Source organism: Perkinsus marinus (genome assembly GCF_000006405.1).
Source record: "Perkinsus marinus ATCC 50983 genomic scaffold scf_1104296936976, whole genome shotgun sequence".
In the NCBI taxonomy this organism is placed as follows: domain Eukaryota; phylum Perkinsozoa; order Perkinsida; family Perkinsidae; genus Perkinsus; species Perkinsus marinus.
This window is the reverse complement of record NW_003213971.1, coordinates 85,520-103,398: the sequence shown is the minus strand read 5'-3', so window position 1 is coordinate 103,398 and position 17,879 is coordinate 85,520. Positions and strand designations below refer to the sequence as shown.

The following is a 17,879-nucleotide window of genomic DNA, read 5'->3' as shown; positions in this document are numbered from 1 at the left end:
GTGGAGATCTTAGACGTTCATCAGCGGTTCTTGGAGTACATCACTGAACAGATCAACGAACTGCATGGGTGATTTATGGTGAGAAGTAGGTAGGTTTTTGATGATAGTGTTTCGCAGGACTTTGCCAGGGTTGGAGCACCCTGGCTGAGGCACTAATACTAAACGTCATGAGCTTGCACAATCGCGACTGGTTTCAACACCGTTGAAATGCTGGCGTTTTTCGTCAATGTGATAAGTTTCAGTTTTCTCTCGAAATGCGTCTTCTGATCACTATGATGGTTCTGCCCATGGTCTTACAAATCCTCATTGTGAGAGCATCGACTCAAAGTGAACTATCTGAAGACGATCCGTATGCTATGGCTGATGAACTCCACGACGTTGAAGGTGAGGGTCCGAGAGAATAAATCGCCCTATGAAAATTCCGCTAGGGGATACTGTTCTGGTCACGTTGTCGCGTAAAGGCGATATCATGCAGTTGAAGCAATTCTTTGAGGATTCCTCAGCTGAGAAGAAGATTAATGAGAAGGGTGGTATGGGCCACACTGCGTTGATGGCCGCGAGCATATCTGGTAACGAGTGGCTACTGGTGTCTATGCGTGTTAGTGGGTTGCCTTAGGACAATCATGGGCGGTGAGATTTCTACTACAGCATGGTGCTGATCCCAACATTGCCGATGGTCAGGGATACACTCCAATTCATGCTGCGGCTTATCAAGGTGAGAAATAACGTCTTTGAGGAATGAATGAAATTATAACGCGATCATGGTATCTGCTTTCTTGGCGTCTTGTCACTAGGCCTTCGTGGCGAAGGGGCGGAGCTCACTGAGTACACGTCCATGGACTCAATCAATGAATTTTACATAGGTCCCCGGTTCGATCCCCGGGACCTATGCCAGAATAATGCATTTTAAGCCAGAATAATTTTGCACGCACGCACGCACAGCGCGAAAGTGCCTGTTGTTGCGGTATATGCTCCGCTCGCTCCGCAATATGAGTATATGAGTTATGAATTCTGGCTCTAGTGCTGGGCGCTGAATATGCTATTTTAAGGGTAAGTTTTGGAGTACTATTGTACGTAGTCTATGTTGACTCATAGTAGTACTCTCATTGAAGAGAGTGATCAAAACTTGGCTAATACACTACTTGATTTTAGTGGAATGTATAGGAAAGAAAACTTACAGGAGGATGCGGTTTTTAGGAGTAAAAAAACTTGATAGTATATTGATAATAATAAGTAGTTGTTGGATGAAGTGAGTTACTATAAGTGAGATGATGGTATGGCGGTATGAAACGGCGAGGTCGCAGTGGGGGGAAAATATGCATATGGTCAACTACATGTGTCGGAAATCTCTTATTGGTTTCTCAACACTCCTACCCGAATTCGTATATGAACTCCTATAATCAGTGAGGGAACTTCTGGGCTCAGCTGAGGAAAGGAAACATATATTCCAATACTGCGACGTCATAATGAAGGCCTTTGGCGTATTACCAACCTTAGTGTTGTATTAGCAGTAACTAACATGATCTATGATAAATACATAATCATCAGGTGGCTGTGTGTTGCATCTGTCCATGTGCTTCTCAGAGACGTGGATATGTTTTTTGGTAGGTCGATATAAAGTGATGGAGGCTCTGTTGGATTCGGATGTGAATCCTCTGCATCAGCACGCTGATGGTCTCCAGCCACTTCATCGTGCGTGTGCTGGACCACTCAAACGCCATGCAAAAACTGTACAAGTTCTGCTGAGCTCGGGTAAAGTGAAATATAATGTAAGTTTTGTCTACTATGCAGTAGTAGTAGTAGTGGTAGTAGTGGTAGTAGTAGTAGTAGTAGTAGTAGTAGTAGTAGTAGTAGCGTGTTGTCAGGACGTGACCTCCAACGGTTTGAACTGTGAGCTGCTTACTCGTAACCCCGATGTTATGTCGCTGATTGCGCCACAGGCCATGGCTCAAGCAAAAGTAATACTGTTCATACAGTGTTGAGATGGCTCTTATTTCTTGAGTCGGAGGATCGAATTTTGGTAACATCAGTGTGATCCGATTGACGTAAATGAGGCCAGTCATCCCGAAGGTGTTAAATTGCATAAGGACTTGGTCTGTACTGTAGTCTTGTTGGGTGAGAGAGAGATATACGAAAAACAACAAACGAAATCGCGTGTTATGCGAAACGAAAACAAGTGTAGTTGTTGTGTGATATCGTTACTTCTAGACTTGTTCATTCTTTGTAGGCCGCTGAGGAAAAGCGAGCGGAGAAAGCTGCTGCTGCGCTGGAGGCTGAGCTGGAAGCAATGGATGATGAAGATAATGATGATGAAGACGTTTCTAGTATTACCCGAAGGATGTGGACATTCTTTACAGTATTTATCGCGCCCCAGTTCACGGGAGAATTTTATACACTACAGCAGGTTCCCGAGAGTGATCTTGGAATCGCCTTCTTCCGTAGTTCAGTTGCAAATGATGTGGTATATAAAACTCGTCCATTAATTGGGACGCTGAAACAAAGGAAAATTGGAAAAATACGTCGATGGTCTTGAGCCTTGACTTACTACTCAGGAACGACTATTCGTAGTGCGAGTGGAGCACAAGTTGACGAGGATGGAAGAGTTGTTGTCTCAGCTGCTGAGACGCATGTGGGTCCACTAGCGGTGACTCGGAGATGAACTGTTGGTGGTAGATTGAGGTCGACTGGGATAAGGAGGCAGAGGATGATGATGAAGATGAAGATGAAGATGATTATGATTTGGTTGACGCTGAGATCTAGTGGCATGAGTGTGTGAGATATCAATTGTGTGTAGAATGAGAATTGCCTGTTTGGTTTTCCTATGTGAGTAACGGGAGTGTAAAGCTTGTGAATAAGATCGCAGTGCCTTGGTGTGGAGATGGAAACATTTACTACTGGATGAACATATCATCGCGAGCAGGTGGAAATTGTATGGGTATCATACCACGGGCCGAGTTCATACATACTGTTGCTATCGCTTCTTGTGATAGGCAGGATGAACAAAGAACGCCAGGATGACCAATTGGTGAGGAATCAACAAAGAACAGACTATGACTGACACGAACCTGTCACTTGCGGACCATAGCTCATCGATATCAATAGGAAATCACATGGGGTAAAGTCAGGCTCGTCTTCAGGCAGACCTGATGGGTGAGTGGAAAGCATTGCATTCTGATTACAAGTGCGTGGACAAGAAAAGGCGAACTGTGTCTTCATATCATCTGTATGTGTAGTATATGCATATGCTACATCATATGAGGAAGCCGTTTGGTGGCCACGCTGAGAAGACTCGTTAGGTTCTCCACCGGTAGCGTTCGCCAGAGACTGGAAGTCATGGAAGTAAAGCTGGATCCTAACTTACCCTGTTGTGCTTAGTCTCACCCGTGGACAACAACAATTACAGACTGCTCAGAAGCCTCTCGAGAATGAATGAGGACAACAGCTTAGTAGCGTTGTGCAAGGATCAGGAAATCTAAGTCATAACATAGTCACCTTGAATAGCATGCACATCATAGACTGTCACATACAGTCTACCATGAGCGATCAAATCCCTTCGCGACCACATAATCACCCTTATGCTTCGGTGTCTGTACGCATGCACAAGACGAACTCGTTCGATGGTGAAAGTTCCGCGTACAGGAATCAGAAAGTAGAGGCGGCGGCGCATCATCATTATCGCACACAATGTGTCTCCTCTGGGTGGAGGAATACCTTAGCTTAAGCGGTCAAGTATAATCAGAGTGCTGCTTTTTAGCTGCGATTATATCCAGCATAGTGTAAACTCAATAAACAAATCACTAGCAAAGGTCAATGGCGACAAATGAGACGGCTTGTGTAGAGGAGGGGACAGTAAAGTTCACAACGAGCGCTCGCTGGAACGCTACTACTTGAAAAATTCGAGTTGTGAATACGTCATTGGTACATCAGCGTCGATTTATCTTCGGGGAAGTGCTTAGGCTGATATCATAAGAAACTCTCGCTTATTGGTTATGAACATGCGTACTCGAAAGTAGTCCAAGATTGCGAGATGACAAGAATTACTAACGACATTCGTCGGAAAAAGCGCACGCCCGAAAATGATATATATGATCGATTTAGAGTAGACGTGAAGTTTAACAGTTTCAAAGTTATATATAATTACGATAAATTATACCTCAAGTCGCTGCGTCCGTCCGAACTGCATGCGGGTGCCTTACAAATCTACGGGATGGCCGGCGGCTCTTCTGTGGCGCATATTAAACTGCGTCTGTGTGATAAAATTGATGATGATGTATAAGCTTCAAAGTGCAATGGGGAAACATTATATATGAATATCAGCAGACACTATAGCGACTAAATAGAGGGCCGCGGGTTTGGCGTTGCGGCTGAGAGTCCGCCTCAGTAGCCTTGGCATGTATATTGTATTACAACCGGTCACTTCATGGTGAGCAACTCTGATACCATTCCGAATTCGATTCTACTTGACTGATAATAAGTTTTATATCAGGATTGCTTTGTTCCACTCGCTTCAGCGAAAAGGGCCCGATGAGTAGTTCCTCTACCATACCGCATTCGGAGGGCAATTCTGACGTCCAGAAAGGCACTTCCTCCACAAGTGTAGCGCACGCTGGTTGTGATGTCTCGGCCCGCCGGGAACCACAAGTTGGGAATGAGCGTCGGGGGCAGGAGGAGACAAGTGCATCAGCTGATGCAGTAGAGATGACGCAAGACCAGCAGCACTACGCTCGATTGGAAGCTGCATTTCAAAGGTTGCCGTCTCCAGGGATCGAACCTGGGACCGATCCTATAGTAGGACAACACACTAACATCGGGAGTATATGACACGCGGTGCTTCGACGTTCAGTTTCTTCTGGATCAAACCTTACAGCAACTTGTTGGTTTGCTTGGAGTCCTCAGCAGAGAGCGACAGAATCTAATAATGCAACGACGGGAGCTGCAAGGGGAGTGGAGGAAAGTAAGGCCACACGCATCTGTAGTAAACTGGGATTGACCCGTGAGAAAAAAATTCATCATTGGAGTATTCGGCGAGAATATTGTATAGCAATATTTAGTGCGGGTATTGTTCTTATTGTGTGTAAATGTATATATGTCTTGCAAATACAAAACATATACTATGATTTGAGCATTGATAACCTCAGATTGAATATGCGTTTGCGGAAATTTAGTTATGTTATCGGGAGGAATCGCCGCGTGCCTTCCTCCGAAGAAGTGTCCGATTTACGGTACCGCGGAGATGCGCATGAACACCATCGCGTTTTTATGAAGTCTAAACAAGTGAATGCTCTTATCCTGTAGTTTCGAATCGCTAAGGCAGCAGCGCCTGGAGTATTGCCGAAAGGGACGGGGCCCGGCTTTGGGGCGGAGGAAAATGTAGGTTGTTTCAATAGTTCATCATACAGTAGGAAAAATCAAGTTGTTGTCGTTTTTAGTTGCAGCGCATGAATAGTATGATCACCAGAGCCAACGCCGCTCGTGCTTTACATAGTGTTCAGGAACCATGTGGTGAGAGCAGTGAACCGTCCACACGGTGAGTAGATGATGCGGAGTTTACGATGGTGCAAGTCTGATACTTGTATTAGGAAGCGACCCTCAGTGGGAGTGGTGCCGCAGATGCCTCTAGGGTGGTCTAAACGGGCCCGGACAGGAGGAGCCTTTCGGGCGGAGAAATCTTCTGGGTCTAATGATGATTATATACTAAGCGCACAGGTGGGTTATTTTCGGCAACCATACCACGCCAATTCCTCATCGTATAGTCTGGCTTCTTCAAAATCCGAAACGGACAGGCGCCTACGGAACGTGTGCAGTGGATGTATGATGATGACGACGCTGATAAGGAGGTTGGGGAAGAATTCATTCGGTGGTATCATCTCAACTAAAATCAGGTACAATTTCTCTGCGGTTTCCCAGACGACGAAATAATAGAGGTTCAACTGAGCACTGCATCTCGAAAAAGGAGCTCTGGCAAGCGGTCTAAATCTAAAGGAGTGTCGTGGGTTGGACAAAGTAGGTTGCGAAGTGGGCACTTACGGACGATGATTTATGAGCACAGGCCAAAGCTGGATTGCCAGGTGGATGGACGCGGGGAAATTAAGAACGAAAAGTTTCTCCGCTCGGAAGTACTACAACGTGCGACATTTTTATGGTCATCAATTTGAAGGTGTGGTTATGAGAAGGCGATGGAAATGGCTGAGGATTATCGGAAAAATGTGTTGTTAAAACGAAAAAATAATAATAATAACAGTAGCAGCAGCAGTGTGAGTGCTCATGGAATTCCTTGAGGAATTTATGAGAATTCAATCCTTGGTCAGGACATCAAGAGCGACACTTTATCTCCTGAGCAGTCGGAGGTAACTGTCTAGGACGGTCTCTTCTTTGAATGTTCACAGTTTTACTAGAATGACGTTTGATTTTATGCAACCCGCCCATTATCAATTAAATTTTCGGTCTTAGGAGTCAGTGCCACTACGATCTCTTGAAGCGGATGGTCGTCGAAATAACGCAATAAAGCCGCGAGGGAATCCTGTGGAGCCATCGAGAGCTATGATCGATGTCGGCAAGAATGAGGGCGTATACTACAACAAATCTAGTCGGACATGGTCAGTCGGGTTTAACGATTCAGAAAAGAGATGAACGTAAACTATCAGTTACAGTTTGGGGGGGAAATATGCACATGGTCAACTACATGTGTTGATGAGCAGACGAAAATAATGAGAAAATTTTGGGTAATTATTGTTGTTGGTTTCCGTGCATTTCTAGCCGAATTTGTATATAAACTCATATAGTAAGTGAGAAAGCTCTTGAGATCAGCTGAGGAAAGCGAATATATATTCCTCCAACACTGATAAGTTACTAGTAACTATTTGAGTATTAGCCGATGAACTATGAAACTCAAACTTAGCCTCGAACGTAACCGTCTGAACCTGAACTATTAGCACCTATACCATTACCTATTAGGAGTGAACATAAACTGTAATTGGTGGAAGGTTTATTCGTGTATAAATCTGTATAGATTGACAGAGGCTATTGCCAGGTACATTAGGCAACGAGAGCCTGATGGGAAATCTCGCACGAAGGGCTTTAGCATTTTGCGTCTGGGTTTGCATCCAGCTTTCGAGGCTGCTGTGAAATATCGGAAAGAACTGAACGAAACGATGAAGCGCGTGAAGCCGGGGGTGACTGAAGGTGACTGAAGCGGAAAGAGTATCTTTTGAGATGGTAAGATTCAAAATAGGTACGCCAATGTCCACCCCGATATCTAGTCCAGGAGCGCACCGCGAAGATGGGGGAAATCGAGTTGTGTCAGAGAAGAGGCATGAAACTGCGATGATTCCGCGTTCTGTGGAGTACGACTATTCTATACTATAGCACGTCAATAGGGAAGTCGGTGAAGAGTTGTTGATTACTACTTTAATACCAGTCTACGGCTCTCGGATGATGTACAATACATTGTAAGGCGTTAATGCACCTGTATATTTGAACACTCTTGTACGTTGGAAGTGGCTCTTGTGTTGACTGTAGTCTTGTTAATCGCTGTTCACTCATTGTGTGCATGCGAAGGGTTGCATTGATAAGAATAGAATATGCGAGTTTCGAGGGAGTCGAGTTCATCAAACTTCTGTCTGTAGTAGTAGTGAAACGACGATTAGACTCCCTGTATACACACATGTGTGGTCGTCACTGAAGGTAGCTCACTTCACGTAGAAAAGCACACGAGTCGGCGGCGCCGATAACGAATCGCCTCGTCGCAATTTGGCCAACTTCCCTACAGTGTTATAATGCAGAGTGCAGCAGTAGATGAGGACCATCAATAGCTTTTGGGGCACTCATCCTTTGTGAATTTTGTGTGAATATCAACTGAGTGACAGAGTCTCTGTCTGCCTGCTGATTCATGGTCTCTATCCGAGGTTGAACATACCTTGCTGTTGATCGGTTCGGCAAGGTCGGGACACATATCGATGATGGGGTTTATAGTGATGTTATATGATAGAATAAAAGTAGAGTTGGTTATACATCCTGGACGTTGTCCGTGTATCGATCTTCGTGCTTGTCGATGCGGTTGTGGACTTCATTGAATCTAAGCAAATATGTGCGATATGGGAATCTTCGAGATGAGCGACGCAACTGTGTAACGGTGCGTATGCGTGCTACGGGAATCGTGTTAGGGCCTACTATGATCATTGAATCAATTCTAACATGCAGTATTGATTCCAACATCGTTATATACGTGTATGAGTAACTCTGAGTTTCGAAATCGGTATCTGGAACTGCTCCTGAGATTGACGGAAGTCACCTAGTGACTTTTCATGATGAGATCCCAGTTGAGTGTTTGGTCATTTTCCTATAGAACTATGGTCTCCTTCGGCGTGCTTGGGACGTCGACGGCTGTTGTTCTGGCAGCACTGCTATTCTCGAGGTCGAGGTTCAATCCTACTCCCTATCCTGACAGGCTCGCCGTCATAAAAGAAGAAGATACTCGTATCGACAACCATCTATATGATGATGTTTCTTGGTGGGATGAGGAAGAGATCGTCTACACTCTGAGAAAGACCAACGTCATTCGCTGTCCTTTTTTCCATCGTCACCTCTCCAAAGGCGGGAAGATCCCTTCTAAAGGAAGATACTTGGACGTGGGTTGTGGTGGCGGCCTCTTGACTGAAGACATGGCATCAACTTACGGCTATAATATCACCGGTATAGATATCAGTGAGGCATCCCTACAGCAAGCACGAGAGCATGGACGCCATATTCCAAATCTGCACTATCAAGTTGGATCGGCATACGATATACCATTTCCTGATAACTCCTTCGATGGTGTTATCATATCCGAAGTGCTGGACCACTTAATGGATCTGCGGAAGGCTATTCAGGAGATCTATCGTGTCCTCAAGCCAGGCGGGGTTGTCGTATTCGACACTATATCGAGGAACTTCAAGAGCTACCTTCTAGTGTGGTTGATTGCTCAGGAGATCCTCCAGGTGTGAGATCGCCTCTACCTGTGTGAATCACCTCTGCCATTACTTCAGGTCATGTACAACGATACCCATGACTGGAGACTCTTCATCACTCCCGAGGAGATGGAGCGCCTGCTGAGTGAGACTGGATTCGTCGTAGGTGAGTGTGCATTTGGTGTCTGCGCTGGTTTCACAAGGCTTGGTTGGATATACTTGGAAAGGAATTTTGGGATCGTTTCACTGCTGAAATTGCAGGTTCGCCGAAGGAAGAGTGGATTGGGATGGACTATGAAGACATCCCTTTCAGGGTGAGTCACCAGCTTGGGCACCTTTAGATGCCTTTCAGATTGCTCGCTATATCCTCGGTGGTATGAAGCACAAACATCAAGTCTTTGAGGGTAACCCTGTGGAACTGCCGGGAGATCTGAGTATGATCTATGGCGGAGTAGCCAGGAAACCTCAAGATAGCCACTAGAGCATGTCTTCCGTAGTGTTGTTTCTTAATCAAAGAGAGTGAGTTGCGCATTGTAAAAGAGTGAGCCACACGGGAACTTCGCTTTGCCGAGCGGGCAGAAAAGCAACGGAGTAACGTTTGTTACCGCCTCTATGATCTACCATCAGCATCAGGGTTTCTGTCTGGAGCATAACTAAACGATTCACATATCTGTTGATATCGTGTCAGTCGTCAGAGAGGATTTCCCATTCAGCACTATTATCATGCTACCATCACAACCGGCAGCCATGGGTTGTGACTAGCAACTGAAGATTTTATACCTCAGCGCATAAGCTACTGTTGGCTGCGTTATTGGTAATTCTGACCATATTGGGTGACACCAACTAGTCGGAAATGCCAGCCTGGATGCGTGGTGTCTGACGAACCTACTCTGAATGAACTTGGCCTTACGAACAGTGGGACTGATTTCCACATATTGTGTGGAGTAGAGTTCCAATAGACCGTGGGGTGGCATAGTCGCCCCACTGGGGGAATTGATTTCTCGAGGCATATCGTGGAGTGGCATAGCCGCCCCCGAGCAGGAATTCACTCTTCTATGGCGTATTTTCGGACGGCATAGCCGCCCCACCTGCAGAAATCGATCTTATCGGGACAGTGACTCGAAGCCAAAGCACCCGTGTAACATTATTCATATTATTCCCAAGTTTGTCATAAAGGAAACTTCGGGATCAAGTCCAGTGATGGTCCAGGTCGTTTCAAGGGTACTTTTATTGGCTACTACTCGTTACTGAGCCACCCGGCGCTAGGGTTTTGGCCCTCAGTTAAAATCATCGTTACGCGCTGACGAGTGTAGCATCAGGAAAGTATAGTGGGGCTCATTCGATGTGTGCGATTGGCGTGTCAACATTTGGCTTACCTTTCATCGATACAGTCTGACAATACTCAAGGAGACAGTGAATAGTGCAGAAACATTCGATAAGAACACATCATGGATGAAGGAATGAGACGACCGAGTCAATTTGATACGGCCCAGCAGGGACCTCCGAGGACACCAGAATATGGCTGTTTTCTGACACATTCAGAGCTTCGTACAGAGCTGCATGCATTTCACTAGAAGACGATCCTGACACATCCTGAGAGGTCTGCAAGCCGCTGTAGAGCTGTAGAGCTTCTCGCAAGAGTGTTATATCTCCTCCCAAGGGCCCGATGTCAGAACTGTAAGCCGAGAGATGATATGTAAGAATCTGATGCGGACATGGAAACACACCGACTGGCAACCCAGATGGATAGATCAACGTGGAACCACACCGATCAAGATTCACCTGTCTAGCGTGAGCTCTGGTCCAACTTGGATTGCCATTCTCCGATACTCTGCGGATTGCCTCGAGGAAGATTGTGGAGTTCCTAGTAAAGACGAGCGATGAGCTCTCAGTGTTATGAGAGCATCTCACTCGAGATTAAGCAGCGCTAGACCGTGCAGGACTGTGATTAACTCCCAGGGAGTTCTGAATCGCCAACTTCGTAATTGTAGGGGCAACTGTGTCGGTACTCGGCCGAGTCGACCGAGTGAGTGTATCACTCTAGCAACATCGCCTGACGCGGGTTTTCGGAGTTTCGTCTGAGTCATGGGCTCGTGGCATGAGAACCGCTAAAGAATATACATGCGATTGATGCTCGTAGCTTTCAAGTAGAACTTCCAATGCAGATGGTGGAATATCGTTGAACCGCAGGCAAGCTAGACTGTGGAGTGCCAAGGCCGCGTCTGAAGAATAAAAACCTCAACAGCAGTGCCCCGAGACGTCGCAGGAAAGAAGATGCATCGGACTTACACCGCGAGGAGGGCATGCTTTTCGAATCCTCATTCATCCGCATCAGCAGTGCTTTGAGATGATTCGATATCCCACAGGACTCCAAATGCTGCGATAACGTAGAGGTCAGTACGGGATGATCAGCAGGTACTTACCATTGATCGGTCAATAGAACTGTCCAGTGAGGATATAGCCTGAAGTATTGGCCACATCAGATATCTGAAAGAGAACAGGTTCGTTTCCCCTACGAAAAGGACTCGAGCTCACACGGCCTTCGCTGGATTAGCTTCCAATTCAACTGCGCTGCTAGCCAGAGCGAGAAGGAGCTCTTTGAAAGCAAGCTTCACTTCTGGCAACAACTGTAGCACTCCGCGTCGTCTCAACCGCCCACTGTTATCTCTCATGTCCAACTCGTGGTCACCATTTTCCAGTATAAGGATGCAGCAGCTATTCACGAGTGATGACCATGGCAGCAACGCTCGTGCACTCGGCCTCGGACCAACATGACTCGTCGATGAGGCGGCTTTGACCACAAGGACGACCGCGGAAACTATCCGCTTCTGCGTTTCCTCCGAAAGCTGTCGGCCGCCAAAGCAGCCCAATGAGACCAAAGATCGCAGTATGCATGCAGACTCGTCCAGCGACCAGACGGGGATGGGCGACGTTGCGAGGGACCCTTCAAGGAGGTCAATAAGGCGGGGTATCAGTGCCTGGAAAAAAGGTCGATTTCACCATGAATCACAGTGGAGACGAACCTACTCCTGACTGCGTCGAGGCCTCACACAGGGCACAGATCTCGTCTGCTGACGAGTTGATTGACTCGGTGTTCCGTTCAGCCGCTGAGAGTTTCTCAATAACCCTGGGGTCAATCGGTGATAGAGTTTCGGCTAACGATGCTAGGAAAGCTTGAGAGAAGCCCCGGCGTCTTCCGGACGAAAAAATACCGTCTTCAGCCATAACGTACGAAATGACCGATTCTGCCAACTGTGTAGACCCCGAAAGCTGACTATGCTTCACAGCAGCTGAAGCCAGGAGGCTGAGATCCCGACTCGAGAAACACTCGAGTGGTTTACGGCCTCTATGAGGTTCCCGTAACATTGCAGGGAGACGGTCGTTCATCAGCAGACTGTCCGGAACGCCACTGAATGCCGAGGCTGCTAAGGCTACGCTATGCGGCGATGATGCTATCACATCTCCTGATATGTTCTCTCGAATAACAGTCTCCAAGGCAGTCAAGACGTGAGCCTCGCTCCCAGTGCCAGCGTCTAGTCTAGCGAACTCATACGCGAAGTTGACCAGGACCCTGAGATGTTCCATGCCGTGGCAAGAAGAGGCACCAACGGCCATACTAGCAGCTTTCGATCGAAGCCCATCGAGGAGCTCCTCAGCGCACTTGCTGAAAGTATCAGGAATACTCTCAAGGCCTTGAAGCTCGAATCGGCGTCGTCTCTGGCATTCTATACTAACGTAGGCGCTGAGGACATAGCCGGCCGACCGAGCTTCCAATGTAGAGAGATGAGGGAGCACCTCTTTACAGAAGAGGATCTCGTAGAGGCTATCGTCATCGATGCCAACTCGAGAGAGCGATACCAAGAAGGACACCGCATCCTTCACAGAGCATTTGGCCGCACTGTTTGGTCGCTCGAGCTTTCGCCGTAGAAGGAGTACTAATGTGGCGAAGAACGACCGTGTGTCTGTTGACGGGAGATCTTCACAACTGCGACTATATGCCGAAGCGATGATGCTGATATCTCGGAGGGAAACTCGATGGTCGTCGTTCGTAGGACTGGACGAGGGATTGGTGAAATCAAGGAGGAGTTGGGATGCTCGAGGAAGGGTGTTCGCGAGGAGAGGGATGGAGACCAAGTCGGCATTGCTGAACGCTTGCAGCAGATCTGCCAAGTCGCGACCTGAGAAAGAAAACAACTCGAGGAGTCGGCGATTGCCCAGAGTTATGGTCAGTATAGGAAAATATGCACATGGTCAACTACATGTGTCGGTGACAATATGAAGATTTTGAGGAAATTTAGAAAGATTCTTGTTGGTTTCTGTCAACTTCCACCCTAATTCGTATGTGAACATCCATAATTGGTGAAGAAACTCATGAGCTCAGCTGAGGAAAGCGAACATATATTCCACTACTGGTTAAGCTCACACGAGAGAATGCTGAAATCGAGCTTCTCTACGACACTGCCGAAAATTGATGCAGAATAGCATTCCAGTCGGCTGAGGTAGAGAAGTAAGCTGCAAATGTCCTTAGTAGTGAGGATGTTGTAGGTGGAAGAATTCTCCAGAAGTTCGGATATCTTTTCGAGGAGACCACTAGGGACGCGGGTAGTGGACGGATGCTGTTGTTTAATTCGGGATAGTGCAGAAAGGACTATGCATAACGAATTGCCGAGATCTTGAGACGATTCACCCTGTCGGTCTAGGCTTGGTAGCCAGTGATTCACGAGTACCTGGAATAGGTAAGGAAAGACTTTGAAGTGAACAGTGAAGAATCAATCGTACTTCATTCAATAGCTTATGTGGAACGGCAATCTTGAGTTTAGCCGCTCCTGCTAAGAGCTTCCCAACGTCCTGATTTCGAAGTCTGTCCGGAACGGTTCCATGGAGACCTCGCTGGACCGCATCACTCGAAAGGAAGTCCTGAGGAGACGGTAGGGAATGCATATTCAAGAGGCTGGCTGCCTTAAAGCATTAAGGGACACCTCTCTAGAGAGATCGAAGTTTACCTCTAGCTGTTTCACAATGCCGACAGCTGCCTGCCTCTGCGAATTGTTTCCCATGGAGGCACTTTCGTTCGCTAGTCGGTGAATCCGGTTGCAGAGCTGCGAGAGCAACAGTCGAACGGTGAGATGAGGTGATATCCTCGCCTCTTACATAAGCCACGTGTGTTACTGTGCTTGTTGCGCTGACAAGTGACGCTTTTGTACTACTCGTAGCAGCTGTTCGCAGAGGCAACCTTTGGACATTCATTGAGAAAAGTCCTATGGTGCTCCGATGAGAATTTTGAGAAGATGGCTAATGATGGTCACTCATAATTTCCGAACAAGGGTGTAACGACTTAATCCTTCCGAGAGCGACAAACCGCGAGACGACCGCTCAGATTCACACGACGTGTTATGGTTTATGCTTCGATTGCACACCACTGTTCGCGACCAACTGAACTTAAATCACAATTTCACTCGCTCGCTAGTAAGAGCGTTGGAGCGACGATCGTGCTTTTGGCTAGAAATATAGTAATGGCCGATGATGCACCATCCAAAGAGATTCGCTGCAGTTCACCAATTATAGTTAAAACAAGAGAGAACACAGCTTGACACTATAAACACGTTGCGTGATACCTAGTAGGTACACGGTGAAGACTTCACTATGAAGTAATTCCTTACACACTACGCAGCCAACGAAGCTTACTGCTTCTGTGTGTTACTCTCTGCTCAGCTTGTATGTGCGGTGAATTGCAGTAACTACACCAGAACGAGACCTTCAAGCTACCAAATACAAATCGCAAGAATCAGACATGTCATAGTTTGGGAGGTACGCCGAACAACCCGTCAGAAGAGATCTCTATTCCGCCAGCGGAGTCCATCCTCATCGTTTCCCTAGCCGAGAGAAACTCGATATCGCGCAAAAGGATAATTCGCGTACGCAGAAGTAGGACGAGGTCGCATTTAAGGTCTTGAAACCTCATTGAACACCTCGTAAGTGGACCATGCAGGGTAAGTCTGGGAAAGAGAACTTATCGGAGGAACCGGTCGAACGCTGCCTTGTAATTATCAGCTATGGCCAACCTTGTTATGCAGGGCACGATCATATCTCGCTTGGGCATGCGTTCGTCTCGCTGCTACCACGCATGCATTAAACGAGTCGCCCGGCACATATGATGGATGCCACAACAGTGTGTCGCTACAATGGAGAATAACAGAACCCGTCGTTCCACTCCGGGGTTCTTTCCGCAATAATTTCGGAGTCTGACATTTGACTAAGTTGAGAATACAAGCTTGTTAGTGAATAGTATGATGAGCATGAACAATTCAGACGCGCTCTAGATACGAACTTTATCAGAAGAAATGCTAGAAAGAATGACTGTAAAGATTTTTCTGACTAAGGACTCCTAGAAATGTTGCAACAAACTCTACAAAGCCGATATTCAAAAGGATCAATGAAGTACCCTGTGAGTTTAGTCGCATCCTTTTTGAGCGCCGATGTAGGTTCGATTCGTCCTGGATGAACGACCAGCTTGTGTTAAACGCGGGAAATACAATTACCCAACACTCACACTTACAAACCTTCTACGGTGAAAACTGAACATAACAAAATACATCGGATGAGATAGTAGTTCCACACTCGCGCTCCTAAATAGTATTTCGCGGCACCAAAAGGGCGGTGTACTTCGCGCATTGCGTGGGCCTTTCGTATACCTGGGAGACAGAGATCGCTGGTGACATTCCACGAAAAGGCATATTGACTCGCAATTCACTTACAGAAACCGTCAATTCTGTGAGCCCTCTTTCTCTTGGTATTGTTCCCAAACCGGCAACAATTTGAGTAAAAACATACTCTGAGAGTTCTTCAGCTGTGGCGAATTCAATCGGCAAGATAATGCAATCATCTCTGAGCGACACTGCTATGATCGGAATGCAAGAGAGCTCTCCGAGCTTACTTGGGAAATAGAAACTCGTCTCCTTCATTCGTGGTGATGCGAACACTGGCCTGCTCTTTCCCAGTAGCCGTAACATGTAAATGGGTGGTATCGATGTCCAGAACTTCACTCCGCTCCGGGATTATCATGTGCTCGTTCAAACTTCTACAAACCGAGCGGAGGAGCTTCTGAGACGTGAACAACTGCCGAAAATTACCACACTTGTATGCATAGCAATATCGAACAAATGCTAGTTCATCATCCTCTAGGACACGGAGATCCACATACCTTGAGGATGCCGAAATCGATAACATATCCATCATCCCCAGCAGGCCAGCTCTCACACGTCAAGCGGAGCTTCACCGTATAGTTGTGTCCGTGGAGTCGTTCTCGGAAGCCTCGGTGTCTGAGCGATTTACACCGTATGAGTGAAGCCGAGCTGTCCGTCAATTTAAAGGCTTATTTCGCCGCGAGTAGGATCGACCTTTCCCGAGTGGGGCAGCTATGCCACCCAAATATATACCAATGAATTTCGCAGGCGCACGCGGTAGGAAGATCAACTCCGCCGCGAGTAGGATCAACTTTTCCCGAGTGGGGCAGCTATGCCACCCAAATATATACCAATGAATTTCGCGGGCGCACGTGGTGAGGAGATCAATTACGCCGCACAACTCTTCCGAGTGGGGCAGCTATGCCACCCAAATATATACCAATGAATTTCGCAGTCGCACGTGGTAAGGAGATCAATTCAACCGCACAACTCTTCCGAGTGGGGCAGCTATGCCACCCAAATATATGCCAATGAATTTCGCAGGCGCACGTGGTAAGGCGATCAATTCCGCCGCACAACTCTTCCGAGTGGGGCAGCTATGCCACCCAAATATATACCAATGAATTTTGCAGTCGCACGTGGTAAGGAGATCCATTCCGCCGCACAACTCTTCCGAGTGGGGCAGCTATGCCACCCAAATATATACCAATGAATTTCGCAGTCGCACGTGGTAAGGAGATCAATTCCGCCGCACAACTCTTCCGAGTGGGGCAGCTATGCCACCCAAATATATGCCAATTAATTTCGCAGGCGCACATGATAGGAAGATCAGTTTCGTCGGCGAAGTCAAAAGTAACTCCAGTTTCAACGGAACGTGATGATCAATTTCACTGTTAGTAAAGCCGACTCTCTCCGAAGGCAGATACACCATCCTGGGACTCATCATGTGCGCTACCGTGGTTCAAATTTAGACATTCATTCAGCGGCAGTTTACCACTGGAAAGAAACCAGCCCGGGATGACATATCCGCCAGCGCACCATCGGCGAAATTAGTAGTACTAAGATATATCTTAAGATGGCATAACCGCCCCACCCAGAGAAATTCATCGAATCGAGGCAAATCTTGGCAGGCATCTCAGAGTGGCATAGCGGCCCCACTCAGGAAAATTAACTATGTGTCCCTAGAAAGTGCTGTTGTCGATTACTCAGCGAATTATGGAGTAATCCCCAGCCTATGGGGAATAACTGGGCGCGCGCTTCTTGATGGAATCTTCAAGACACCCTGTAGAAGGTGAAGTAGTATGATGTCTACCCTGCGAACCCTCCTCCAGTGTGAGAAAATATGCACGTGATCAACTACATGTGAACGCGAGAATATACGAAAACTGCGAAGAAACTTGGCCAAATTCTTATTGGTTTCTGTATGCTTCTACCCGAATTCGTATATAAACTTCTACAATTCGTGAGGGAACTTCTGAAATCGGCTGAGGAAAGCGAACACATATTCCCACATTGTCCTTCTACAGTGGAATTTAATGTCATTAGAGAGTCTTTAGCAGGTGGAATGATGACAATAGGGCTTACGCGACAAAATGCCCACAGCTAAACTTGAACTCCTCCCCTTGTATTTCGACTTCTCGGAGAACGCTGTTGGGAGGCATTATCAGTAGTCAACAGATTCGCTGAGATGAATCGTTGCTCTCCCCGGAATAGAACTGCGAACATAACACTCACGTATGTAGTCACACAA

The 17,879-nt window shown here is 46.9% G+C and overlaps 3 protein-coding genes across 3 annotated transcripts; 2 read left to right on the top strand and 1 right to left on the bottom strand.

The window, feature by feature from the left end:
* Positions 1 to 254: 254 nt before the first annotated feature.
* Pmar_PMAR001371 (protein phosphatase 1 regulatory subunit 12B, putative) lies at positions 255 to 2,760 on the top strand (the record flags this gene model as incomplete). Its single annotated transcript, XM_002783479.1, has 9 exons — positions 255 to 384; positions 429 to 569; positions 617 to 715; positions 1,609 to 1,769; positions 1,866 to 1,958; positions 2,031 to 2,102; positions 2,228 to 2,324; positions 2,553 to 2,629; positions 2,674 to 2,760. The coding sequence occupies 9 exons, from the start codon at positions 255 to 257 to the stop codon at positions 2,758 to 2,760; spliced, it is 957 nt and encodes a 318-aa protein (XP_002783525.1).
* Positions 2,761 to 8,348: 5,588 nt separating this feature from the next.
* Pmar_PMAR001370 (3-demethylubiquinone-9 3-methyltransferase, putative) lies at positions 8,349 to 9,426 on the top strand (the record flags this gene model as incomplete). Its single annotated transcript, XM_002783478.1, has 4 exons — positions 8,349 to 8,975; positions 9,024 to 9,153; positions 9,207 to 9,259; positions 9,298 to 9,426. The coding sequence occupies 4 exons, from the start codon at positions 8,349 to 8,351 to the stop codon at positions 9,424 to 9,426; spliced, it is 939 nt and encodes a 312-aa protein (XP_002783524.1).
* Positions 9,427 to 15,700: 6,274 nt separating this feature from the next.
* On the bottom strand, positions 15,701 to 16,264 carry Pmar_PMAR001369 (conserved hypothetical protein; the record flags this gene model as incomplete). Its single annotated transcript, XM_002783477.1, has 3 exons — positions 15,701 to 15,830; positions 15,880 to 16,046; positions 16,147 to 16,264. Coding segments are annotated over 3 exons (415 nt in total), but the record flags the coding sequence as incomplete, so codon positions are not given.
* Between the last annotated feature and the right edge of the window lie 1,615 nt (positions 16,265 to 17,879).